The sequence below is a fragment of the Zalophus californianus genome, chromosome 12 (genome assembly GCF_009762305.2).
Source record: "Zalophus californianus isolate mZalCal1 chromosome 12, mZalCal1.pri.v2, whole genome shotgun sequence".
Taxonomy (NCBI): Eukaryota; Metazoa; Chordata; class Mammalia; order Carnivora; family Otariidae; genus Zalophus; species Zalophus californianus.
Genome location: NC_045606.1, coordinates 100,650,004 through 100,675,325, shown reverse-complemented (window position 1 = coordinate 100,675,325; position 25,322 = coordinate 100,650,004). Strand labels below are relative to the sequence as shown.

At 48.0% G+C, this 25,322-nt stretch overlaps 2 protein-coding genes across 2 annotated transcripts; one reads left to right on the top strand and one right to left on the bottom strand.

Annotated features, from left to right (window-relative positions):
- Positions 1 to 5,159: 5,159 nt before the first annotated feature.
- TMEM176A (transmembrane protein 176A) lies at positions 5,160 to 9,482 on the bottom strand. The gene is given in 7 exon segments (XM_027574861.2): positions 5,160 to 5,378; positions 5,740 to 5,850; positions 6,393 to 6,615; positions 6,759 to 6,814; positions 7,889 to 8,019; positions 8,471 to 8,676; positions 9,400 to 9,482. Coding segments are annotated over 6 exon segments (765 nt in total). The 5' UTR covers positions 8,673 to 8,676; positions 9,400 to 9,482; the 3' UTR covers positions 5,160 to 5,336.
- A 474-nt stretch (positions 9,483 to 9,956) lies between these two features.
- Positions 9,957 to 17,325, top strand: TMEM176B (transmembrane protein 176B). Its single transcript, XM_027574751.1, is given in 7 exon segments — positions 9,957 to 10,078; positions 12,983 to 13,191; positions 14,913 to 15,023; positions 15,375 to 15,431; positions 15,624 to 15,854; positions 16,766 to 16,885; positions 17,233 to 17,325. Coding segments are annotated over 6 exon segments (816 nt in total). The 5' UTR covers positions 9,957 to 10,078; positions 12,983 to 12,987.
- The last annotated feature ends 7,997 nt before the right edge of the window (positions 17,326 to 25,322 follow it).

The window sequence follows — 25,322 nt, the reverse complement described above, 5'->3', positions numbered from 1 at the left end:
ATTTATTCCCTAGGATCCCTCCCTGAAAGGTCATCTCAGGCTGGCTGTGTTTCTACGGGAAGGTGACAGCTCAAATCAAGCACCATCTCCATCAGCTTTCTCGGTCTCTGGCTGAAACACAGTGTTCCCCTCCCTCATCTTTTGGGCTGAAGGGTAATGACATCCTCTCCGATCCCCCCACCACCCCCCCACCACTGCCCTTGGTTACAAACCCCAGTATGGTACTTTCACTTATCGCTTCCTACACTTTGCTGGCCCCCTTGTACATAGTCCCTTTATCAAACACTTCTGGACCCAGACAGGTAGAGTGGTTTGGGGGGCTCATGATCAGCTTTACTCTGTCACCCCCACCATTCCTGAGGACCCCTGACCCCTGAACAGGCAGCTGTCTCCCATTGTCTTCACCTGCTTTTGATCCTTTTCCGAATTTGGGCATCCTGAAGAAAAAAAGGTCTATTTGATTATCACTGACAGGTTTTATACCAATTGATAGAATTAATGACTTTTGCACTAGTCATTGTTTTACATTGTTTTGAAATTAACTCAAGCAAAGGAAGTCCTGGTGTGTACTTTTTAGTGTGATTATCTCATTCATACAGAAGGGGACAGAAAATGGATATGTGCAGTTTTTGTAATCATAATCATAATGTGTCCACCAACTAGGTTAAGAAGAAACTGCGATCACTCCAGTAGACCTCCGTGTAGTTCTCTGTAGACACACCCCCCCTCCCCATTCACCCCCCACTGGGAGCAAACTGCTATCCCGATTTTCCTGTTATCCATCTCCCTGCTTTTCATTTTAGTTTTGAGATATGTCGGTATAAAGAACACATTCTTTGATTTTGAAGAACCCAAGAGCAAGCACAAAGCTAGGTGTGTAGGAATGGTCAAGACAGCCCCGCATGAAGATCGGAGACTGGACTGCCCTCCTGCAAGTTGTGGAAACCCTTTCTGGTGGAAGTCGGTGCACAGTCAGGAGCATGTCTAGGGAAATGTAGAACTCACCGGGTTTGAGGCACTGGCAAGGCTGTATTGTGGGCCAGAAGGAATATGGTCAGTGGGTCATTGTGTCTGAACTCCCACTCACTGGACTCGAACAGAGCAAAGCAGAACCCTTCTGTGGGTTATATATATATGTGTGTGTGTGTGTGTGTGTGTGTGTGTGTGTGTGTGTGTGTGTGTGTAGGACTATCCTGGGCATACCCAGGTGGTAGGATTCTGAGGGGACAGGCACAGGGTCCAGACAATTCAAGTAAAATACGAGCCTGATCATCTCACTCTTTGATCTGATGCTGGTTGATCATACCCCAATTCTTCTCCTCTGACTCTCATTTTATTCACATAGGCCCAAATGATGCTTCTTCTCTAAAGTAATCCACATTTGTTTGACAAATTTATACTGTGAGGTGTCCAATTTTTAGATGCTGTTTGATTTATATTTATCACTAAATCCTTCCATTATCCTTGGGTTTTAGGTATAATTGCTCCCACTTTAAAAGTGAAAAGACTATTGCCCAGGAGGTCTTTGTAAGTGACCTAGGGTTGAGGGGCTAGTAAGTGGCAGTGGCTGAGATTTGTGCTCTGGTCTTCTGACTTCAGACTCCGAACTTGCCCAGAGCACCGTGCCTGCTTCATTCTCCCTGTTGTCTCCGGTTTGGCTCTGCCAGCTGGAGAGCTTTCTGGTCCGAATGCCTGCCTTGTCCAACTCCTTATTTGGGTTTCACAGGACAGTGAGATTGTCTTTGCTCTTCTTGGTCTTTTGATCTGTATCATTTGGAGAATTGGATAAGCAAGTACTAAGAAAGTCTGTTGAGATTCTGATCGGAATTGCGCTGAGTTTATGCATCCATTTGAAGTGTCTTTACAAAACTGAGTCCTCCCTTCTATGGACATGGTGTATGTATTTCTATTTATTCATTTATTCGTAAACATTTCCCAGTAATTTTCTTAATGTCTTTTTTTTTAAAGATTTTATTCATTTATTTGACAGAGAGAGACACAGTAAGAGAGGGAACACAAGCAGGGGGAGTGGGGGAGGGAGAAGCAGGGCTCCCGCTGAGCAGGGAGCCTGATGTGGGACTTGATCCCAGGACCCTGGGACCATGCCTGAGCTGACACTTAACGACTGAGCCACCCAGGCGCCCTTTCTTAATGCCTTGAATATATAAATTTGGTCATAAGTAACTCACGGTTTCATTGCTATTATAAATGGCTTCTCTAAGAAGTTATTTTCTCTTTTTTTTAAAATCAGTAAGGAATTAATTTTTCTCATATACACATATTAAAAGGTGAGCAATTCAGGGCTGGTTTGGCCCATGCAGTTATGCTATAGAAGGCACAGGCTCCTTGGGGCTTCCTTTGCACCGTCTCCAGCCCATGGATAGTACCCTTCTGGCTACAAGATGGCTCCTCCAGCTGGAGGTACAGGTTCCTGCTTCCAGGACGGAATGGATGAAATGGGAGAAGGAAGGAGAGAGTGCCTGCGGGATCGACCACAGTGGCTTCTTCATCTGTAGGAATGCTCTCTGCCTCAAAGTCTGATTTTAACAGAGCTGTAGCAACTTACTTGTTATGTAACAAAAATATTTGTATTATATATACAATATGTAATTGTTATGTCCTCTTACTGTCAAAATCTTTCCATACCTTGTAAACAGCATATGGATGAATTTTATAAAAATGCAGTCTATCTTTGCATTTTAAGGGGATTATTTAGTCCATTTGTACTTATTGCAAATACTCATATAACTTAATTTATAGCCTTTCTATCATCTGCTTTCTATTTGTTTTGCCTTTTTAAAAAATTTTTTTATTGTTATGTTAATCACCATACATTACATCATTAGTTTTGGATGTAGTGTTCCATGATTCATTGTTTGTGCATAACACCCAGGGCTCCATGCAGAACGTGCCTTCTTTAATACCCATCACCAGGCTAACCCATCTCCCACCCCCCTCCCCTCTAGAACCCTCAGTTTGTTTTTCAGAGTCCATCATCTCTCATGGTTGGTCTCCCCCTCCGATTCCCCCCCCTTCATTCTTCCCCTCCTGCTATCTTCTTCTTCTTCTTTTTTTCTTAACATATATTGCATTATTTGTTTCAGAGGTACAGAGCCCCTTTTTTTTTTTTTTAAGTAGGCTCCATGCCCAGTATGGAGCCCAATGCAGAGCTTGAACTCACGACCCTGAGATCAAGACCTGAGTTGAGATCAAGATTCGGACACTTAGCCAACTGAGCCACCCAGGCGCCCCTGTTTTGCTTTCTTAAATGTTTCTTTTTATCTTTTCTCTGTTCTTATTTTTTATTTTATTTATTTATTTATTTATTTTAAAGATTTTATTTATTTATTTGAGAGAAAGAATGAGAGAGAGAGAGCACATGAGAGGGGAGAGGGTCAGAGGGAGAAGCAGACTCCCTGCCGAGCAGGGAGCCTGATGCGGGACTCGATCCCGGGACTCCAGGATCATGACCTGAGCCGAAGGCAGTGGCTTAACCAACTGAGCCACCCAGGCGCCCCTCTGTTCTTATTTTTTAACTGAATTTTTTCTTTCTCTATTTTTCTCTAAACTGAAATTTAAAGTTTTATGATTTTTTTCCCTATTTTTTGGAATTACTATTGAATTACTAAAACACTTAAATTTAGGTGTTCGGTGGATGAACCCATAAATGAATGAGCTGAAAAATGCTAAATATAATCAACATCTTTACTTCTTTTCCAAACAACACAAAGACCTCATACCCCTTTAATCTACTCATCCCTTGCCAGGAAGGATGTGATGTAATGCTGGCATTGACTGCTTTTAATACATCCTCCTGGTCTGAAATTTTAGTCTGATGTGTTTGAAGCTTCTTTTAATGTATTTTATTTGAGAGCCTCCAGTAAAAACCCTGGGCTCTGAGTCTTCAGCAGGCTTCCTTGAGCAGAAACACTGCATATGTGTTTGTAGGAGAGCCGACCATACTGCTTCGTCCTTGGCCCCCCATCTTGTTCATGTTTGCTAGATAGAAATGCCAGCCAAGGTTGGGATAGGGAGCCCCCCATCTGTTAGAGATAACACAGTCTTTCCCTTTCCTGATGCACAGGAGCGCCACAAGGTCTAAATGAAGGGTCGCTGTCAATTAGGAGCATGCAAGTTGTCTGATGTGCATGCGAATCCTTTGATCTCAGACAGTGCCCTTCTTCGTGTGTGGTCGCTCTACAAAATCTGAGGACTGAGGTCGGGACTTTGCAGAGATTAGCTCTGTAGCTGCCGTGGACCCCCCCCCCCCCCCCCCCCGCCGTCAGTATGTGAGCCTGAATCAAACTGTGTATAAACTTTATGGAGTGGCCTCTTCGTTTTCTGGTCTCAAAGTCCACCTTTGAACAGTGTTACTGTGCGGCCTCAGTGGTGGGAGGACATAGGACACCTGAACCCGGATTCCTCCAGAGTCCGCCTGATGCGCCTTTGTCCCTTGTTGATGGTGCTGTGGCTAAAATGTAGCCATGAGTACAACCCTGTGCGGAGTCCTACGGATCCTTCCAGTGGAGCACTGAGTGTGTGCTTTCAAGACTCAGCACTCTGAATTCATGATACTACTTCCACTGGGGCCTATTCAAGATGGCCATGAACTTAAACATACACGATTTGTGGCGTGTCTCGCAGTCGTGGGTACCTTTTCATGGGACAAATTCAGGGTTTCTACGTCATCATCTTTCTTTCACAAAATGATTTCCAAAGTGACTGCATTTTGGTGTTATATTATCTATTTCTTACAATTTCCAAACAGCCAAAAAAAAAAAAAATCCAATTCTCAGTTTGCCCAGCCTTCAGTCTCTTAAATCTGAATTTTAGGGAGAGGGGCTCAGAGTCCGCACCCCCTTCACCCTTGGTGCGCAGGCATTTGGACCTCCAGTCCCAGAACCAGCCTCTAAGAGAGTTTACTTTCAAGGCCGGCAACTCCAGACCCAGATGGGAGGTTGGGAGATGGAGGAGCATCGTAGGGTTGTGTTGCCTCATCCTCCTCTGCCTTGCCCAAGAGACGTTCCCTGGAATAACTAAGCAAGAAGCTGGGAGAAACAACAGGACAGTTTATTGTCATCCCGGCTCACGAGGGGCCGTGAAGCAGGGTGGGAGGGTGCAAGGTGAGCCAGAAATGGGCAAGAGTGGTGTGATGATTGGTGGAGGGGGCCGTGGCAGTGGCTGTGGCCATGGCACGGGCGCGGGAGGGGGAAGGAAGGATAACTAGAGCTAGTGCAGAGTCCCTTTTCCCCAGCCTGGTCCTTCTCCCAGGAGCCAGAGACAAGGGACGCCCACTCCAGAAAGAGTCCAGGCATGAGTACTCAGGAAAAGCAGAGCTAGATTTCACTCAGTTCCAGCAGTTTCTTCTGGTCTGTTTCCTAAGGGAGGCAGAGGGGCAGGACAGTGTGGGGAGAGGAGGTGCAAATTCTTTCCTCCAGCACAGCTTCGTCCTGGAGGCAACCGGATCCAGCATAGCCTCATAGTACCTGATGCCAAAAGCCCCAGCGTCCCACCATGGATACAGACTTTCCTGGCTTCCTGGGGTCTTTGTCCTGGGGGCCACTTGGTCAGGGCCAGGGGCTCTCTGGGCCGGGCCCCCACTGGGGTAGAAAGATAGGCACGGTGCCCCTTGGGACTCACTCTAAGGGTCCTTTTCCCTCCCCAAGCCATGCCTTCTCCATCTCTGCTCCTCTGGACACCCCTGCCACCCAAACACAGACACATACTTTAGGGACTCACCTTCTTACATCGGGACCTTCTCCAGCAGTACAGACACAGGGGAACCAGAGATGCCAGAAGCAGCAGAACCCAGACACCCAACAGCATGACCTAAAAGCTTATGAACAGGGCCTGGGGACAGAGGACCAAAGCTGTTGGCACCAGAGTGACTATGCCATCTGCTCTGTCTCTCCCTCATTTTCAACACAGGGCCTCTCTCTCCCCCTTCATCCTCACATCTGTAGCTTCTGGAGGGGTTGAGGAAGGAGCCCTGCACGAGGGAGGGGGTGTTGACAAGTCTAGCATGCAGAGAGCAGCCAGAAACCCCTCTCACCAGGCCTCAGTGTCCTCATCTGAACAGTGACAGGCTCAGGCTACTATTCGGTGCCCCGGCAGCCTGAAGGCTGGAGAGGATCCAGGGAGGATGTGCATTTAATCCCTCTGCAGCACTTTGCACCCTTGCAATGTTGGTTCATTTATGAGTATTTCAATGTTTGTGTTTTCCATGAGTCTGGAACACTGCCAAGCACAGGGACTGTTTCTAGTCTGTTCAATGCCACAGCTGTGGTGAGAGTAGTCTAGCTGGGTGTGGAACAGGTGACGCGAGCTACCATCTTGGCCCTCCCTGCCCAGCGCCTGCTGCACCCCTTCCTCTGCAGCCCCCCCACCGCCACCTTCAGCATGCTCAGGTGGGAGAGGCACAGGTGCATCCTTCTGGCTTCGTCCGGACTTGGAGTGCTAGGGGGCGCGGTGGCCTGAGACCAGGCCGTCGAGGAGACATGACAGATATAGTCTCTAAAATAAAAGTGGTGCTCATAGAAATTACGAGCCCCAGTGACGATGGCGGCAATGGCCGTGGAGAAAGCTGCCAGGGCGAGCAGGGTCCTCAGCAAGGCCTGGTGAGACTGAGACCTTGGAGACTCAGTCTCTCCGGGAGCCCAGCCGGGGAGACATGGGTGGGCTCTGGGCAGGAGGCTTGGTTGGGGCGGTCTCCAGCTTCTGGGCCTGGCGTCCCACCCCAGCCCTTCCCGAAACTCAGCCAGTAGATGCCACCCCGTTTCTTGTAAATGAAGGCGACAGCTCCAGCCAGCACAGCCTGGGGACAGATGGAAGCCAGACTGGGGCTAGCCCAGGAGATGCAAGCCCTCCGGCTGCCTGCTTCTGTTTCCCTTTGCAACCCCCACGGACAGAGCCAACGATTGGCCGGTCCTTCCTTGGAACACTCCATGTGGACCCGAGGTTTTGAGCTAAGCTTTGTTGTCTGTAGTTAGTTAGGCCTGGGTCAAACTCCTGAGGTGGCAGGACCCTCTGTTTTAGTGACATCGAAGAGCCCTCCCTCCCTTCTCCAAAACCCTCCTTTTAAAGCAAGGGTGCTTTATGGAGGTTCCAGATGGGGGCGTGGAAGCCCTAGTTTGTTGGGGAAGCTCTCAGTGCAGGATGGGTCTGTGGGTGGCCTCTGGTCCAGGCGCCTGTCCCGGCAGTGCCCTGTGACCCCGTCACCTGGGCTGACAGAACAGGAAGTCTGGTGGATTCGAATGGACAGATGGATTCGAATCCTGTTTGGTGATGCTATAACTAATCTGAGTGTTTTGCCATTGGGTGGACGAGGATGATTACTTTTGGCTCTTCTCTCAGTCAGTATTCTGTGAGTGTGGGTGTGCCGAAGGGCCCCTTGGTGCTACCACGACCTGCCCCCAAGCCCCTATTGCAGATGGCACACACCCATCTGTGGACATTCACCACTCTCCTTTGGTGGCACTCACCAGATTCCCACTGCGTGGAGGACCCGCAGAAGGCTATGGGAAATGACGAGGAGTTGACCTTATCTTGTAGACTATACCCTCTCTGGTATGTTCTGCTCCCCATCTCAGTGCAAGAGTCTGGAAATGAGCTGGGTCCTAGGTCTTTGGTTGATGCTTGCTGCTGAACCTGGGGGGAGGCGGCCAGGCTGGCGGGAAACCACGAAAACTGGCCATGTGACTTTGGTCAGACCACCACTTCCCTCGGCTATTTTCTCATCTGTAGAAACAGGGAATCAGCCTCGATAACTTCGGGGCTTTTCGACTGCTGACATTTTACAGTATCCTGGTGATGGTGATGGTCTATCACCTCTGACAGGAGGCGAATCTGTCCCTTCTTGGCCCATCGACCCTCCTCCTGCCCGACTCACCACAGCCCCTGTCCAGATGGCAGCTCCTGAGCCACACAAGGTGCAGTCATAGAAGATTTGGAGGAAGCCCCCCAGAACTCCACTCAACACCCCCAGCATGATCTGCACCCACCTGGAGGAAGAAGAAGAACCTAAGAAGCTGGCTCCCAGATCCCTGGGCCCAGGAGCAACACTCTGCCCCCATGTCTCAGGCAGCTTTAAGGACCTGCCACTCCAGGTATAAACAACAGGAACCACGTGAAGGAGAAGGAGGGGAGGGGGGAAGGAGGAGGGCAAGCCAGCCCACGCTGGGTCTGGCAGAGGGGAGAGGGTAGCTCAGGGCTCCACTGGCTGGGACTGTAAATGGCCATGGCTCCCCCGCACCCTTTTAGCCCAAAGCCCACCCTCCTTCAGCTTTTATTGAGAAAGCCAGTAAGTTAGTAAAAAAAAGTCAGAAATAGATCACAGGCAATCTGGATTTCTAATAAGGAGATAAAACTGGCTGAGCCTCCAGTTCCAAGAGCTTGGCCATGAGCGTGCACAGCAAAAGGAGGGTCTTCTTTTCCTGACACAGGGAGCCCGGGAGCCCCTCTGGGCCCCTACTCACCCAGGAGGCCACCAGCATCCGGCTTCTGCCCCAGGTCTGGGAGGTGGCGCCAGGGGCAGGGGACCGAAGCAGGAAGCACCCACGTATCAGGAGCGTGGCCAGAGCTGACTCCTGGTGGATGTGCACGTGGATGTGGGTGGGCTGTGAGGTCCCAGGGTCCGCCTCACCACCGTCTGCTGTCCCCATGCCTGCGGACATCTGTCTGGGAGAGAGGAAGGGAGGGTGAGCGAGGAAAAGTTGGAGGATGTGTTCAAAGATCCCATTGGCCGTTGGGACTGGTGGAGGTCTCTGGTCACAGAGCAACGTCCTTGGCCCTTTCTCCAGGGTGTCACGTCAGGACAGCCTGACTGCTGGTACAGTGGCGACCGCTGAGCCCACTGGAACCTCCCCCTTCACCCCAGATCTGCTGTCCCCTCCTCCTCCCACGGCGTCAGGGTCTGGACCAAGCAGTGCCCCGCAGTCCTCACCTCCCCATCCTCTTCTGCCAGCCTGCCGTCACAACCCCCACCCTGAGCCCTCAGGCTATGGGGCAGAACCCCAGGCCCCACTGCCTGTTGAGCTCCCGTTGCTATAGCTACTCTGCAGGTGGGCCTGGGGACACCCCTCAGCTCCTAAGTTCCTCCCTCTCCACCAGTAGTCACTCTGCTCCACCTGGCCTGTTGAAGCTCCCCCCACCAACAATGAAGGAACCAGTTGCAGGTGAAGGTAGAGGTCAAGGCCAGCCGGACTTGGCATCAAACAGGGGCACCTGGTCTCTGCTCCTGCCACCTTCCTGGAGTCCATGGTCCACTGGTGGCTGGTTCCTCCCTCCCTCCATCCCCAGCAAGCTCTGGGCCAGGCTTTGGACGCCTGTGAGGGGGTAAGTGGGGAGTCCAGTGGGGAAGTGTCCTGGGAAAGGGCTGCCTGGTGGTGGGCCCCACCTCACCTGCTCTCCTTAGGGCCCCCGGGGCTGAGTGTGCCACAGGGATGGCCAGCTGGGCTGGGCTGAGCTGGAGCTGGAGCTGGGAACCAGGCAGACAGAGGAGGAAATTGGTGGAGCACCAGAAGGGCAGGGTGGAGGAGGGGCTTGCTGAATTTTAGCAGCAACCTCTCTGGAAGATAGCCAGGCAGAGGGGCCCCTGTGTGGGGGGTTTCCAGCTGCCAGCCCATCCCTGGGCTCTGGCCTGGAGTGTGGGCATGAGGTGGGTGGCCTGGGAGCCCATAAAGCTGATAAGCCCTGGGAAACCCCTGGAAGCTGTCCAGTCCCCCATGACCACTTTTGCAGGTGCTTTCTCAACACAGGTCTGCAGGTGCTGTGAGTGTGGGCCCTGTCTGTGTTGTGAGAGTCCGTATGAGTGTGTGTATGTGTGTGTGTGTGTGTGTGTGTGTGCACTCATATGCGTGCACTCTGTCTTTCTCACCAGCCTGGTTATCTACTCAAGATGGAATCCCCCTAGAGGGGCCCCTTTGCCCTAGCTGTTTTCTGGGATGTTGCAAAGCTGAAGGTCAGACCCTCTTCCCTCCACCTCTTCCTTCTGCTCTTCTCTTTCCCATCTACTGGTCCTCAGCTAGCTGCCTGTGGATCCTCCCAGCCCTGCTCTGCTGAGGCTCCCAGAGGACAGCAGGTGAGCAGGGTCCCTACAGACCAGGTGTCCCCTTCCCAGGAGACTCTCACCATAGGACCTTCCTCTCTTGAGGAGTCTTCAAGGCTGGCCCCCAAAGCCCCCATCCTATCTCATGGGATGCTGCTCCCAGTTCCCATAGGACTTGCTAGGGTGCGGAGGGATGCCCTAGACAGGGTGTGACCTGGGGAGGGGCAGGAGAATGTGTCTGGCTCCAGCAACCTCACCAGGCCTCAGCCCTCCTTTATTCCTGGTGGGGTGGCTAAAGCTCAGGCGGTCTGGTGGTGAGAGGTCCTTCAGAGTGAAGCTGGAAGGTAGAGGGCCCAGGATGTAGCATGGGTCCTGGTCTTCTCTCCCCAGCTCCAGGAACACTGGAAGGAGCAAGACAGAGAGAGTGACCAGGGCGGCAGGGATGAGCCTCACACCCTGGAGTCTGGGGGGCGTGGGAAGAGAGTCCTCATGGGACCAGCCTGGTCCAGGAGAAGAGCAGGGGGCTCAGCTGAGCTAGGGTTGGAGTGTGGTGGGGGAAGTGGTGGTACCCAGGGGCTCAGTGGGAGCTGGAGCCAAAGGCACATTCAGGGCTGCCCCATGATGCTGGCTCCTGGGACCCAAGGGAGAGATCTGGCTGGAATCCGGGCCAGACTTCCTTGTATGTGTCTGTGAACAAGTCTGAACCTACTTGTGCATCTATAGAATTGTCCAACACCTGTCCTTTATACCACTAAGGAGACCAGGTAGGCACAAGAATGACACTGCTCTGTAAAGGACATAGAATACAAGGGAAGACTTTAGGGTTGCCATCTTGCTGATGTTAGAATCGTTATTAATACCGTTGTGATTTCCATCAGTGATGCCAAAGTGGGATGCCTATTAGAATTACTTTTGGAGCTTTGCAAGTTGATTCCAAAGTGCATATGGAGACGTAACCTAGCAAAAAAGGCCATGAAAGAAAAAATAACACGAGGAGGGTCACAAAATAACTCAATTAAATATTAAACTCCATACCCATCATTAAAATAGTGGCAATGGTACCTGACTCATCAGACTCACCAATGAACAGAATATAAAGACTAGAATAGATTCGAATTCCTAGGAGAATTTCATTTTTGCTCGGGAGAACATTTTAAATCAGTAGGAGAAAGGTAATATATTCCTCAAACAGAACATACCCTTCAGAAATTAACCACCTGGGGAAAGAAACCCCACAACAACTTGGATCTGTATCTTCCAACTTACAAGATAAATCCCAGATGGATCAACATTTAAATGCGAAAACTGAAAGCATAACACTACTTAGAAGAAAACAGGGAAGAATTATTTTATAATCTTGATGTGGTAAAGTCCTTTTTAAGTATGGTATATAATCCAGAAATCAAATAAAGATGGAAATTGGTTAATCAAAAAATAAATCATAAATTGCAAAGAAATATTTGGAAATCATGTCACAGATGATAAGTTTTCGAATACCCAAGATCGTATACAAAACAGTAAAACAAGAAGGACCTGGGTATGGACAGAGAGCTCACAAAAGAAGGAGAAAAGGGGTCTTAAACATATGAAAAGATGACCAATATCACTCATACTAAGAGAACTATGGACTGAAACTATACTGGAATAGTCACAGAAAGCAGATCACTGGTTGCCTTGGGCCAGGGTCGAGGGGTTTATTGGGGAGAGAACATTAAGGAATTTTTGCAACATAGAAATGTTCTCTACCCTGATTGTAGCTGGGGTTGTACAAATGTACGAATTTGTCAAACCTCGCTGAGATATCCACCATAAAGGAGGCATTTTGCTGCATAAAACTGATTAAAATCTATAAAGGGATGTAATTTAACTGATATATATTTGAAAAAGATTAAAAAGTTTGCTGACACCTCCTGCTGGCCATTGAGAAGGGCAGTGGACATTCCTTGACCTTGCTTCTGTTTGTGAATGGCATGGGGTAGCCCCACACAGGGCAATATTTTTTGAAATGACACACGCATATTCCCATTGACCTGCCAATTCCCCATTGTTTGCAAGAGGAAATTGATGTCTATCAATAGGAGCTGACTGAGGGGTGCGTGGGTGGCTCAGCTGGTTAAACATCTGCCTTCGGCTCAGGTCATGGTCCCAGGGTCCTGGGACGGAGCCCCGCATTTGGCTCCCTGCTCCTTGGGGAGGCTGTTTCTCCCTCTCTCTCTGTCACTCCCCCTGCTTATGCTTTCTCACTCTCTCTTCTCTCTCTCTTAAATAAATAAATAAAACCTTAAAAGAAATAGGAGCCTGCTGAAAACAATCATGATGCATTCAGACAAAGGAACACTGTGCAGTCAGACAAATGAGTGAGAAAGCATTTTATGGACTGATGTATGATTATCTTCAAAACACAGTTCGGTGAACAAATCATTGTGCAGTTAGTTTATGTAGTATCCTGCCATTTGTGGGAAAAGGGGGAGGAGAATATATTTTATATGCTTCTCTGTGCAAAAATGTCATTGTGGGATATATAAAAAATGATAACATTAGGCAACTAGGTGGCTGGGAAAGAAAGATGGGAGGGAGGGTTTTATAGGTATATCCTTTTATATCTTTTGAATTTTTTAACCATATGGAAGTATAATGTATACATATATATATTAAGTCCCTGAACTAATTCAGATTCCTTTCCTTGCCCAACCCAAGACCCAAACAAACTGCGTCAGACCATTCTGGGGAGAGGCCCAAGAATATATGTGGTGAAGAACTCTAGAGGTGATTGGATTTGCATCCCAGGTTAAGGCCACTGTGACACAGCTACCTGCTCTGGGAAGATCCTTTGGATCTTGACAAGGGACTGTTTTCTCTCCCTTCACTCATGCAACATATTCCTTTTTATCTTCGCTGGTTCCCAGACCTCAGTTTTCTACGTCTTCTTCCCAGCAGGCAGGATGACCCAAAACATGGTGACCGTGAATGGAATCGATGTGGTCTCTACACTGTCCCAGCCCAGCCACATCAATATCCACATCCACCAGGAATCAGCTTTGGCACAATTGTTAAAAGCTGGGGCTTCTCTGAAGGAGCTCTTTTCTCGCCGTTGGGACACCGGCCCTTCCGAGGCCAGGGTGAGCTATGGGCAGCTGGTATTAGGGGTAAGAGGAGCAGGTGGTGCAGAGGATGGTAACTCTCCTTCAATGGGATGAAAAAAAAAGTGCGTTGACTCTTTATGAGAACTTATTATTTGTATCCCATCTTTTTTGGGAAAAGAAAGTTTTGGCAGGTTCCCCTACACATTTAGGTGGAAAAGAATGATGGGCCTCTTCCTTGGGACAGTGGGGGTTGTCCCAGCGGAGGTGGGGGACAGGTGGCTGTTAGCTGAGTTTCACGGAACCCATGTGGACTGAGGGCCTGCAGATGCGAGGCACTATTATAGGCATTTTGGAGAAAACTACAGAGAGAGTCCCTAGTCTATAACCTAAAAGGGCTCAACATCCATCGGAAGGGAACACACCACTACATGCATGCCTAGAATGAAAGGTAGAGCAGGTGACATCCTTGGGGATCGGCCTGCGGCAGTTGGCATCTGAGCCAGACCTCGCATGGAGGAAGAGTGTATGTAGACAGATAGAGGTGAAAGATGGAAGGAAAGGAATTCCAGGTCAAGATAATGTCAGGAGCAAGGGTGAAGAAGCCAGAAAGCTTCAGGCAAGTTCTGTCAGAGTAAAGAGAATGGGACTCAAGGCAGATCAGACTGGAAATGCAGCCCAAGGCTCTACTGCTGAGAGTCTTGACTGACAAGGTGAGAAATTGTCCTGAATCAGCTTCAGTAGTGGGAGGGTTACGGGTGGTTTCCCAGCAGGAACCTGGGCTTTTTAATGAACCTGCCTCCCAGCCAGGAGGTGTCCAGGGAAGAAGGGTGGAGGGTCTGTGCCTGCCTGGGCCCAGCCAGAGATGCCAAGGAAAGAGAGGAGTCTCCGTCATCTATGGATGACGTCTCTGTGACTTGGGAGTGAGTGGGCTTGGTGTACGACGGAGGAGAGGAATCCAAGAACATGCTGAGGTTTGGTGTGACCAGGAGCCCGAGGCCCTGGAAGGCAAGCGAGGCAGACACTGGAGGTGCAGGTGGGGTGTGGAACTCGGATGTGGCAGATCTGAGGCGCTGGCAGGCTGAGAAGCTGGCGACGGCCAAGAGGCAATGATAGCTGGGTTCTCCAGGAAGCAGACATGAGTCAGCGTTAAATGTGCAAAAGGTTTGTTGGAGTGTCACACCTATGAATGAGAAAGGAGGGACCAAGACTGGGCAAGGGGAGCCTCCAGATTATGATGCAGGCCTGACAAAGTCTCTGCCAGCCCCGTGGGGAGCTTGGGAGCAAGAATGGCCACTTTATCAGAGAGCCACGTTGGGTGGAAATGGCCGCCGCATCCACCGCCTTGCTTCACCAGTGGCTGGGTGGCCATCCCCAAAGAGTGTGCCTGTGGCTTGAGAGGCGAAGGGACCCTGAAGCTGCTGACCACCGAAGGCTGTGAGCTAACACACTCCTTTCTTGAAAGGGGTCCTTTCAGCTTATCGTGGGCAAGATGGTGGGACTCCTAAGGGGGAATGAGGAGAAAAAAGTGGGAGTCATCCAGTGGGATGACAAAGAGTGGCGCTGAGGAAAAAGCCATGACAAAGGCCTGACACGTCAGGGAGACGGAGGAGAGCCCCAGCATGCTGCTTCATGGATGTGAAAGGGACGGAACCTTCCAGAAGCAAAGCTGCAGAGAGGTCAAGACGGGAAAAGTAGAGGAAAGCCAGCCAGGTACGAGTTGGGTGGCCTCTCCTGGGACGTGTGGGCTGGTGGGAAGGGAGGTGGCTTTTCACCCTGTCTTGCAGGTGATCCAGATATTGCTGGGGGCTGTGAGCTGTGCTCTTGGAGGGTTGCTCTGCTTCGGGCCCTGGGCAGAGCTGCGTGCCTCAGGCTGCACCTTCTGGGCAGGGTCTGTGGTGAGTCAGGAAGGGGCTGTAAGCTCGGTGGCAGGCAAGTGGCTTATGGGCAAGGAGAAAGTTCCTTCGGATCTGGGTCAGGGATTTGGGGAAGAAACCAAAGACCGGGATCCAAATGCCCTTCACCAGGAGGAAGTCGCCTTGAGGGGCAAGCCAATCCCTGTCACTCTGTACTTTCCTCCTTCAGGCCAGACTGGGAAGGCAGGGCAGCTCTGATGGAGTCCTATCCATCTGCTCCATGTCTTTGCCAGTCCCTTGGATCCTGCTTCGAATCGGCTGTCCTGGGAATGGGTGGGGGAGTCACTTCAGGAGAGTAAACTGGAAGCCTTTTCCGGTGTTTTCTCTCTGCAGGCTCTTGTAGCAGGAGCTGGGGCCATCGTCCATGAGAAGCACCAGGGCAAACTCCCAGTGAGTCTTGGGTGTTCTCTGCCCCCTCCCATGTCTGTTTTCCTGCTCTATTTTTTGGTCTTCTTCTCTTTGGTTCTTAATGTCCTGGGATCTTTCCTGGAGGGGTGGGGAGGGTTTCCCGGGGCAGGAAGTGAGGAAGAAGAGACAGGTTTGGGGCCAGGAGGGTCTGCGCCCTGCATTTTTCCCTTCTAGGGCTGTGCATCAGGTCTGCTCACGCTGGCTAGCGTCTCCACGGCCGTGGTTGCTGTTGTCCTCTGTGTGAACAGCTTAACCTCGCCAAGTGATGGCTTCCTTTACATCAACTCTGTGTGTGAGTCCCCAGAAACTGCCACCCCGACCACTGGGTACAAAGAGACATGGCAAAGGAGTCGCATGTCACGGTAGAATGAGGATAGGTGCAGAACCTACATGCAAATGCTGATAGTGAGAACAGAGTCCAGTCTTCCAGGAACCTAGCACAACTATCTGTTTGCAAGGAGCTGGGGCACTGGCAGGCCTAGAGATGTAGGTTCTTGGAGTGTGGACCTCATCCTAGGTCTTTGGTTCAGGAGGTTTTAACTTAAGCTGGAGACATTTCTCAGACCCTCATGGCATAAGAATTCCTGAATCAACGGGGATGAGGAGCAAAGGGCAGACATTTAAGAGAGAATATCACAGAACGCCCTTCTATCTTTTCTGGTGTGCGGCTGTCCTAGTTACCTATTGTGTAAACACAACACCCAACACGGTTTGGCTTAAGACTCTCATTTATCATTACTTCTCACATTCTGTGGGCTGGCTGGGCTCAGATAGGCAATCTTCACTTGGGTTTTCTCATGCAATTGTTGTCAGATGTCAGTGGGGGGTGAAGTCTTCTGAGAGCTCGAGTGGGTTGGAGCTCCAAGATGGCGCTCACATGGCTGGGAGCTCAGCTGAGGCTATCAACCAGAGAGCCTACAGTGGCTTCTCCATGTGGTTTGGGCTTATCATGGCATGGCAACTAGGTTCCAACAGGAAGTATCTCACTGTGAATATTTCAGGAGGTGGGAAATGGAAGCTACCAGCACAGTGTCACCTCCACTGTATTTTGTTGTCCAAAACAGTTACGGGCTGTTCCAGATTCTAGGAGTAGAGAAATAGACTCAGCTCTTCACCAGGTGTGGTAAGGTCACATTGCAGACAAGCAAATGGGGTGGAAGCTATGGGTGCCCCATGGTTGGAAAATGTAATCTGCTTCAGTGGCAAGTAGTCAGTTGGACAGAGTCTGATACCTGGCCAGGTTGATAAGGTGGTAGTAAGAGCAGACTCAGAGGAGCAGACTCCTGACTCTGTCTTTTTGCTTCGTTTATCTCCAGAATTTATTCCTAGGCATCCATACTCTGCTCCTGGCTGGCTGTGTCCTGCAGGTCATCATATCCTTGGCTTCCCTGGGCATGGGTCTTCGAAGCTTGTGTGGCCAGAGCTCCCAGCCCCTGGTGAGCTGTGAGGGAGGCACAAGGGGAAAGAATGGGGTCTGTTTGGTGAAGCTCTGGGAACAGGGAGGAACATCAGGGCCAGGAGCATCCCTCAGCTTCTTTCCAGCACTCAGCTCAGTCCTTTGCTGTTTGGGGAGCGTGCGCCAGCACCGTGTTTGGGTTAGCTGCTGCCCTCTGCCTCTTCAGACCCTCCTTTGTGCCTTCCTGTCCCAGATCTCTGGGTAGCTCCCCCTCCTCTGTACCTTTTCCTTCCCCTCCTTCTTCCATTTACCCGATTTCAAGTTCTAGGAAGCTAACTAGGCCCCATCTTTTCCCCAGCAATGATTGATTTCCCCTGTTTTTTTCAGGATGAGGAAGGGTCCGAGAAAAAGCTACTGGGGGAGAATTCAGTGCCTCCCTCCCCCTCCAAGGGGAAGACTGTGGCTGCCGTCATCCTGTGAGCCCTGCAGACCCTGCCTAGGCCTCCACATGCCCCTGGCCAGAGGAGCCCGGGGCCTCTGGAGAGGCCGGCACCCCGTCCCCCGGGCCCCTCACTCACTGCCCTGCCCCTCACCTCACCTCTCCTCTTCCCACCTGTCCTACGCCAGTGGCCTCAATTCAAGGAACAGGGGCTGTCGCTTTTCTTGAATGCCGATTAAACAGAAACAACAGGAAAATAATTCTGCCCAGAAAAGATGGGCTCTTCCTTTCTTCCGCACATAGTATGCTGTGAAAACATCTTTCTCTGTGCTGACATGTATGGGTTTAAGTGAGGGCCAGTTTGGGACATGGAAACAAGGTCCCAGTAAGACCCAATATATGTTTCACTCTATATCCCAAGTAGCGAACTTCCTTTTTATGATTTCCTTCTGTTCAAAGTAAAGTGAAAATAACTCTCTTATACTTAGAATCTTTTTACCTGCTGAGATTGTATTTAAGCATCTATAATTTTGACTATAACTTTCTGGGGGGTTATAGAACTATGTGAGGCATGAAACAAGACTTTTTCCTCCCCTCCCTCCCTTCCTCCCTCCCTCCCTTCCTCCCTCCCTCCTTTCCTTCCTTCCTTCCTTCCTTCCTTCCTTCCTTCCTTCCTTCCTTCCTTCCTTCCTTCCTTCCTTCCTTCCTTCCTTCCTTCCTTCCTTCCTTCCCTCCTTCCTTCCTTCCCTCTCTTTCTTTCCTTTTTCTTTCTCTACACACACACACCCCTATTATTTTTCACTTTCTTTTTAAATGATATGAGGAATTTAAAAAACTTTTTTCATTTTCTTTATACATCTATAAATACATAGTATACATATATAGTTGTAAGCATTTCTGAAGGGTAAGAAAGTAGGTTATGGTCTGTAGAATTAACAAATGATCATTATTCGGGCTTTTTTTTTTCTGATTCCAACATAGTCGGCAGCCTTGCATCTCTATGTGGCTTTATGAAATTTCTGTGAGGTAGGATTTATCCCTCCTTGGCAGACTACAGGGGAAGCACTAGTCTTCAAATCCGGACAGACTGCCTCAGAGTCTCCACCTTCACCCACCGCACAGTGCCACCTCATGGGGCTGTGCCGAACAGGTGCAGGGCCGCTAAAATGAGTGAGGCATGGCCCTGTGTGTGGGGGTTCAGAATGGAGGGCCTGCTTCTGTCTCCCCAGGGCCTCCTCACCACCTAGTCCTTAGATAGAGGTTTTTAGATAAGCTTGTGTAAGAAAAGGCCACAGAGATGACCCAGAAATATGTTCAGAGTATTGGACAGGGGTTGGCAAATTTCACCCTGAGAGTCAAATCCAGTCTGTCACGTATTTCTGTAAACAAAGTTTTATTGAAACACAGCCACACCTATTTGTTCACACATGGTCTATGCTCCAAGGGCAGAGGTGAGTAGTCTCAACAGAGACTGAATGGCTCACAAAGCCTAAAATCTTTACTATCAGGCCTTTTCCATAAAAAGTTTGCCAGCCCCTGGTGTAGGGGACCACTTTGGGGCTGGGGGCGGCAGTGGCTAGTCCCACTGGGTGATTGACAGGAGCCTCTATTCTTGCTGCCTCAAGTGTGAATCTGCCCAGATGCACTGGCCTGTGGGATGGGCAACTCGGGGCAACTCTGGGCAATTCGGAGAGCTTGCTAGAGATATACACTCTGCCCCCCCAGATCCGCTGAATCAAAATTTGCATTTTCACAAGATGCATAAGGTGGTGCTTCCTGTGCTGAGCATATTTTGAGAAGTGTGGGGATAGATAATCACACCTGGGTGCCTTGCTGGGAGTATTCAGATATGAAACGAGCCCCCTTGAATTGAATCATTTTGTTTTAATTCTTTGTATGAACTCGTTAGATGCTATTAATTTCTGTGCGTCAGTGTTTCTAAACCAGTCCATTTATGACCAGATCAGATAGAAGTGTTTTTCATTTTTCATACTGGGAAATAAATGTCAACTTGGTGGGTTTTTGTTTTTTTTGTTTGTTTGTTTTTGTTTTTTTGGATGTTGTTGCATGAAATGTTCTTTTTTTTTTAAGATTTTATTTATTTGACAGAAAGAGAGCACAAGCAAGGGGAGCGGCAGAGGGAGAGGGAGAAGCAGGCTTCCCGCTGAGCAGGGAGCCCAATGCGGGGCTCGATCCCAGGACCCCGGCATCATGACCCGAAGCGAAGGCAGCCGCTTAACCGACTGAGCCACCCAGGCGTCCCACGTGAAATGGTGTTTTAATGTCAGAGTCTGGCAACTTCTCCCCCTCCCCGCCGGAAGTTGCTAAGTCTCTGAAGGAAGGTGGCATTCCCTCTCTCTGACCCTTTCCCCTCACCCCGTGACTTAGCCCTGGAAGTTTCTCAACCTTTTCCTTTTCTGTAGGAAATCAGATGTCAAACCCTTCTCCCCTTGCTTTTGTTTACTTAGAAAAACCTACAGTTATTGGTCTGTCTGCACGGCTCCATCTTGGTCGTGAAAAAGATGGAAACAACCTCATGACCCTGACATGGGTCAGGCAAGTAATCCCAAGCTGGTTTATATTTATTGAAGGATTTAAAACCAGAGTATACACAGGAAATGGTTTTATTTTCTAATTACTGCTTTATTTTGTTTTGGAGCCCAGTGCAGGGCTTGAACTCAAGATCAGGACCTGAGCTGAGATCAAGAGCCGGAGGCTCAATTCCCTGAGCCACCCAGGAACCCCTCTAATTCCTGCTTTTAACTTTGTCAACTCCCCATTTCCCCGTTGGATGTGGGGTCCTTTAGCATCAGGACCAGATTCCAGATTCCATAACCTGGAAATGGCCTCACATTTGGTGTTCAAGACCCAGTGCTGTTCGTTTTTAAAACTGCACTGGACAGAGCTTGCCTCCCCCTCTGGTGTAGACCGGGCTGCTGGGAGGGGCTGGGACTGGGAAGAGGGACGAAGGGCAGGGCCTCCTTAGTACCTGTTGCAGGAGGCAGCGGAGGGAGGGGATGGGGTTGGGACTGCCTAGGCTCAGCTCTATCCAGCGGATGTAGTGACATGGGTGGCGTCTGTCCTTGCTCTATCTGGGAGGCACCAGGCAATTTCCCCGCCTTATGCTCTGTTAGCTACCGGGGGCGGGGCTGTTGGGCAAACTTCCTGGAAAAGCATCTCCAAAGGAGTGAGGGCTATGAAATGTCGGGAAGGGGACGGCTTTCTAGCAGTGGGAGCGTTCCTTTACTATTTCTTTTTTTTTAAATAATTTTTTATTGTTATGTTAATCACCATACATCATTAGTTTTTGATGTAGTGTTCCATGATTCATTGTTTGTGCATAACACCCAGTGCTCCACGCAGAATGTGCCCTCTTTAATACCCATCACCAGGCTAACCCATCCCCCCACCCCCTCCCCTCTAGAACCCTCAGTTTGTTTTTCAGAGTCCATCGTCTCTCATGGTTCGTCTCCCCCTCTGACTTTCTCCCCTTCATTCTTCCCCTCCTGCTATCTTCTTCTTCTTCTTTTTTTTCTTAACATATATTGCATTATTTGTTTCAGAAGTACAGATCCGTGATTCAACAGTCTTGCACAATTCACAGCGCTCACCGTAGCACATACCCTCCCCAATGTCTATCACCCAGCCACCCCATCCCTCCCACCCCCCCACCACTCCAGCAACCCTCAGTTTGTTTCCTGAGATTAAGAATTCCTCATATCAGTGAGGTCATATGATACATGTCTTTCTCTGATTGACTTATTTCACTCAGCATAACACCCTCCAGTTCCATCCACGTTGTTGCAAATGGCAAGCTCTCATTCCTTTTGATGGCCGCATAATATTCCATCGTGTATATAATACTACATCTTCTTTATCCATTCGTCTGTCGATGGACATCTTGGCTCTTTCCACAATTTGGCTATTGTGGACATTGCTGCTATAAACATCGGGGTGCACGTACCCCTTCAGTTCCCTACATTTGTATCTTTGGGGTAAATACCCAGTAGTGCAATTGCTGGATCGTAGGGTAGCTCTATTTTCAACTGTTGGAGGAACCTCCATACTATTTTCCAGAGTGGCTGCACCAGCTAGCATTCCCACCAACAGTGTAGGAGGGTTCCCCTTTCTCCACATCCCCGTCAACATCTGTCGTTCCCTGACTTGTTAATTTTAGCCATTCTGATGGGTGTGAGGTGGTATCTCATTGAGGTTTTGATTTGGATTTCCCTGATGCCGAGCGATGTTGAGCACTTTTTCATGTGTCTGTTGGCCATTTGGATGTCTTCTTTGGAAAAATGTCTGTTCATGTCTTCTGCCCATTTCTTGATTGGATTATTTGTTCTTTGGGTGTTGAGTTTGATAAGTTCTTTATAGATTTTGGATACTAGCCCTTTATCTGTTATGTCATTTGCAAATATTTTCTCCCATTCTGTCGGTTGTCTTTTGGTTTTGTGGACTGTTTCTTTTGCTGTGCAAAAGCTTTTTATCTTGATGAAATCCCAATAGTTCATTTTTGCCCTGGCTTCCCTTGTCTTTGGCGATGTTTCTAGGAAGAAGTTGCTGTGGCTGAGGTTGAAGAGGTTGCTGCCTGTGTTCTCCTTAAGGATTTTGATGGACTCCTGTCTCACGTTTAGGTCTTTCAACCATTTCGAGTCTATTTTTGTGTGTGGTGTAAGGAAATAGTCCAGTTTCATTCTTCTGCATGTGGCTGTCCAATTTTCCCAACACCATTTGTTGAAGACTGTCTTTTTTCCATTGGACATTCTTTCCTGCTTTGTCAAAGATGAGTTGACCATAGAGTTGAGGGTCCATTTCTGGGCTCTCGATTCTGTTCCATTGATCTATGTGTCTGTTTTTGTGACAGTACCATACTGTCTTGATGATGACAGCTTTGTAATAGAGCTGGAAGTCCGGAATTGTGATGCCGCCAGCTTTGCTTTTCTTTTTCAACATTCCTCTGGCTATTCAGGGTCTCTTCTGGTTCCATACAAATTTTAGGATTATTTGTTCCATTTCTTTGAAAAAGGTGGATGGTATTTTGATGGGGATTGCATTGAATGTGTAGATTGCTCTAGGTAGTACTGACATCTTCACAATGTTTGTTCTTCCAATCCATGAGCATGGAACGCTTTTCCATTTCTCTGTGTCTTCCTCAATTTCTTTCATGAGTATTTTATAGTTTTCTGAGTACAGATCCTTTGCCTCTTTGGTTAAATTCATTCCTAGGTATCTTATGGTTTTGGGTGCAGTTGTAAATGGGATCGAGTCCTTGATTTGTCTCTCTTTTGTCTTGTTGTTGGTGTATAGGAATGCCACTGATTTCTGTGCATTGATTTTATAGCCTGCTACTTGACTGAATTCCTGGATGAGTTCTAGCAGTTTTGGGGTGGAGTCTTTTGGGTTTTCCACATACAGTATCATATCATCTGCAAAGAGTGAGAGTTTGACTTCCTCTTTGCCGATTTGCATGCTTTTGATTTCTTTTTTTGTCTGATTGCTGTGGCTAGGACTTCTAATACTCTGTTGAATAGCAGTGGTGAGAGTGGACATCCCTGCCGCATTCCTGACCTTAGGGGAAAAGCTCTCATCTTTTCCCCATTGAGAATGATATTCGCTGTAGGTTTTTCATAGATGGCTTTTATGATATTGAGGTACGTACCCTCTATCCCTATACTCTGAAGAGTTTTGATCAAGAAAGGATGCTGTACTTTGTCAAATGCTTTTTCTGCATCTATTGAGAGGATCATATGATTCTTGTTCTTTCTTTTGTTAATGTATTGTATCACGTTGATTGATTTGCAGATGTTGAACCAGCCTTGCAGGCCAGGGATAAATCCCACTTGGTCATGGTGAATAATCCTTTTAATGTACTGTTGGATCCTATTGGCTAGTACTTTGGTGAGAATTTTTGCATCCATGTTCATCAAGGATATTGGTCTGTAATTCTCCTTTTTGATGGGGTCTTTGTCTGGTTTTGGGATCAAGGTAATGGTGGCCTCATAAAATGAGTTTGGAAGTTTTCCTTCCATTTCTATTTTTTGGAACAGTTTTAGGAGAATAGGTATTAATTCTTCTTTAAATGTCTGATAGAATGCCCCTGGGAAGCCATCTGGCCCTGGGCTTTGGTTTGTTGGGAGATTTTTGATGACTGCTTCAATTTCCTTAGTGGTTATAGGTCTGTTCAGATTTTCTGTTTCTTCCTCGTTCAATTTTGGTAGTTGATACATCTCTAGGAATGCACCCATTTCTTCCAGGTTATCTAATTTGCTGGCATAGAGTTGCTCATAATATGTTCTTATAATTGTTTGTATTTCTTTAGTGTTGGTTGTGATCTCTCCTCTTTCATTCATGATTTTGTTGATTTGGGTCATTTCTCTTTTCTTTTTGATAAGTCTGACCAGGGGTTTATCAATCTTGTTAATTCTTTCAAAGAACCAGCTCCTAGTTTCGTTGATCTGTTCTACTGTTCTTTTGGTTTCTAGTTCATTGATTTCTGCTCTGATCTTTATTATTTCTCTTCTCCTGCTGGGTTTAGGCTTTATTTGCTGCTTTTTCTCCAGCTCCTTTAGGTGTAGGTTTAGGTTGTGTATTTGAGACCTTTCTTGTTTCTTGAGAAAGGCTTGTATTGCTATATACTTTCCTCTCAGGACTGCCTTTGCTGTATCCCAAAGATTTTGAACAGTTGTGTTTTCATTTTCATTGGTTTCCATGAATTTTTTTAATTCTTCTTTAATTTCTTGGTTGACCCATTCATTCTTTAGTAGGATGCTCTTTAGCCTCCATGTATTTGAGTTCTTTCCGACTTTCCTCTTGTGATTGAGTTCTAGTTTCAAAGCATTGTGGTCTGAAAATATGCAGGGAATGATCCCAATCTTTTGGTACCAGTTGAGACCTGATTTGTGACCTAGGATGTGATCAATTCTGGAGATTGTTCCATGGGCACTAGAGAAGAATGTGTATTCCGTTGCTTTGGGATGGAATGTTCTGAATATGTCTGTAAAGTCCATTCGGTCCAGTGTGTCATTTAAAGTCTTTATTTCCTTGTTGATCTTTTGCTTAGATGATCTGTCCATTTCAGTCAGGGGGGTGTTAAAGTCCCCCACTATTATTGTACTGTTGTCAATGTGTTTCTTTGCTTTTGTTATTAATTGCCTTATATAATTGGCTGCTCCCACGTTAGGGGCATAGATATATTTACAATTGTTAGATCTTCTTGTTGGATAGATCCTTTAAGTAGGATATAGTGTCCTTCTTCATCTCTTATTACAGTCTTTGTTTTAAAATCTAATTTGTCTGATGTAAGGATTGCCACCCCAGCTTTCTTTTGGTGTTCATTAGCATGGTAAATGGTTTTCCACCCCCTCACTTTCAATCTGGCGGTGTCTTGGGTCTAAAATGAGACTCTTGCAGACAGCATATTGATGGGTCTTGTTTTTTAATCCAATCTGATAGCCTGTGTCTTTTGATTGGGGCATTTAGCCCATTTACATTCAGGGTAACTATTGAAAGGTATGAATTTAGTGCCATTGTATTGCCTGTAAGGTGACTGTTACTGTATATTGTCTGTGTTCTTTTCTGATCTATGCTGCTTTTAGGCTCTCTCTTTGCTTAGAGGACCTCTTTCAATATTTCTTGTAGGGCTGGTTTTGTGTTTGCAAATTCCTTTAGTTTTTGTTTGTTCTGGAAGATTTTTATCTCTCCTTCTATTTTCAATGATAGCCTAGCTGGATATAGTATTCTTGGCTGCATATTTTTCTCATTTAGTGCTCTGAAGATATCATGTCAGTCCTTTCTGGCCTGCCAGGTCTCTGTGGATAGGTCTGTTGCCAATCTAATGTTTCTACCATTGTAGGTTACATATCTCTTCTCCCGAGCTGCTTTTAGGATTTTCTCTTTGTCTCTGAGACTCGTAAGTTTTACTATTAGATGTTGGGGTGTTGACCTATTTTTATTGATTTTGAGAGGGGTTCTCTGTGCCTCCTGGATTTTGATACCCGTTTCCTTCCCTACATTAGGGAAGTTCTCTGCTATTATT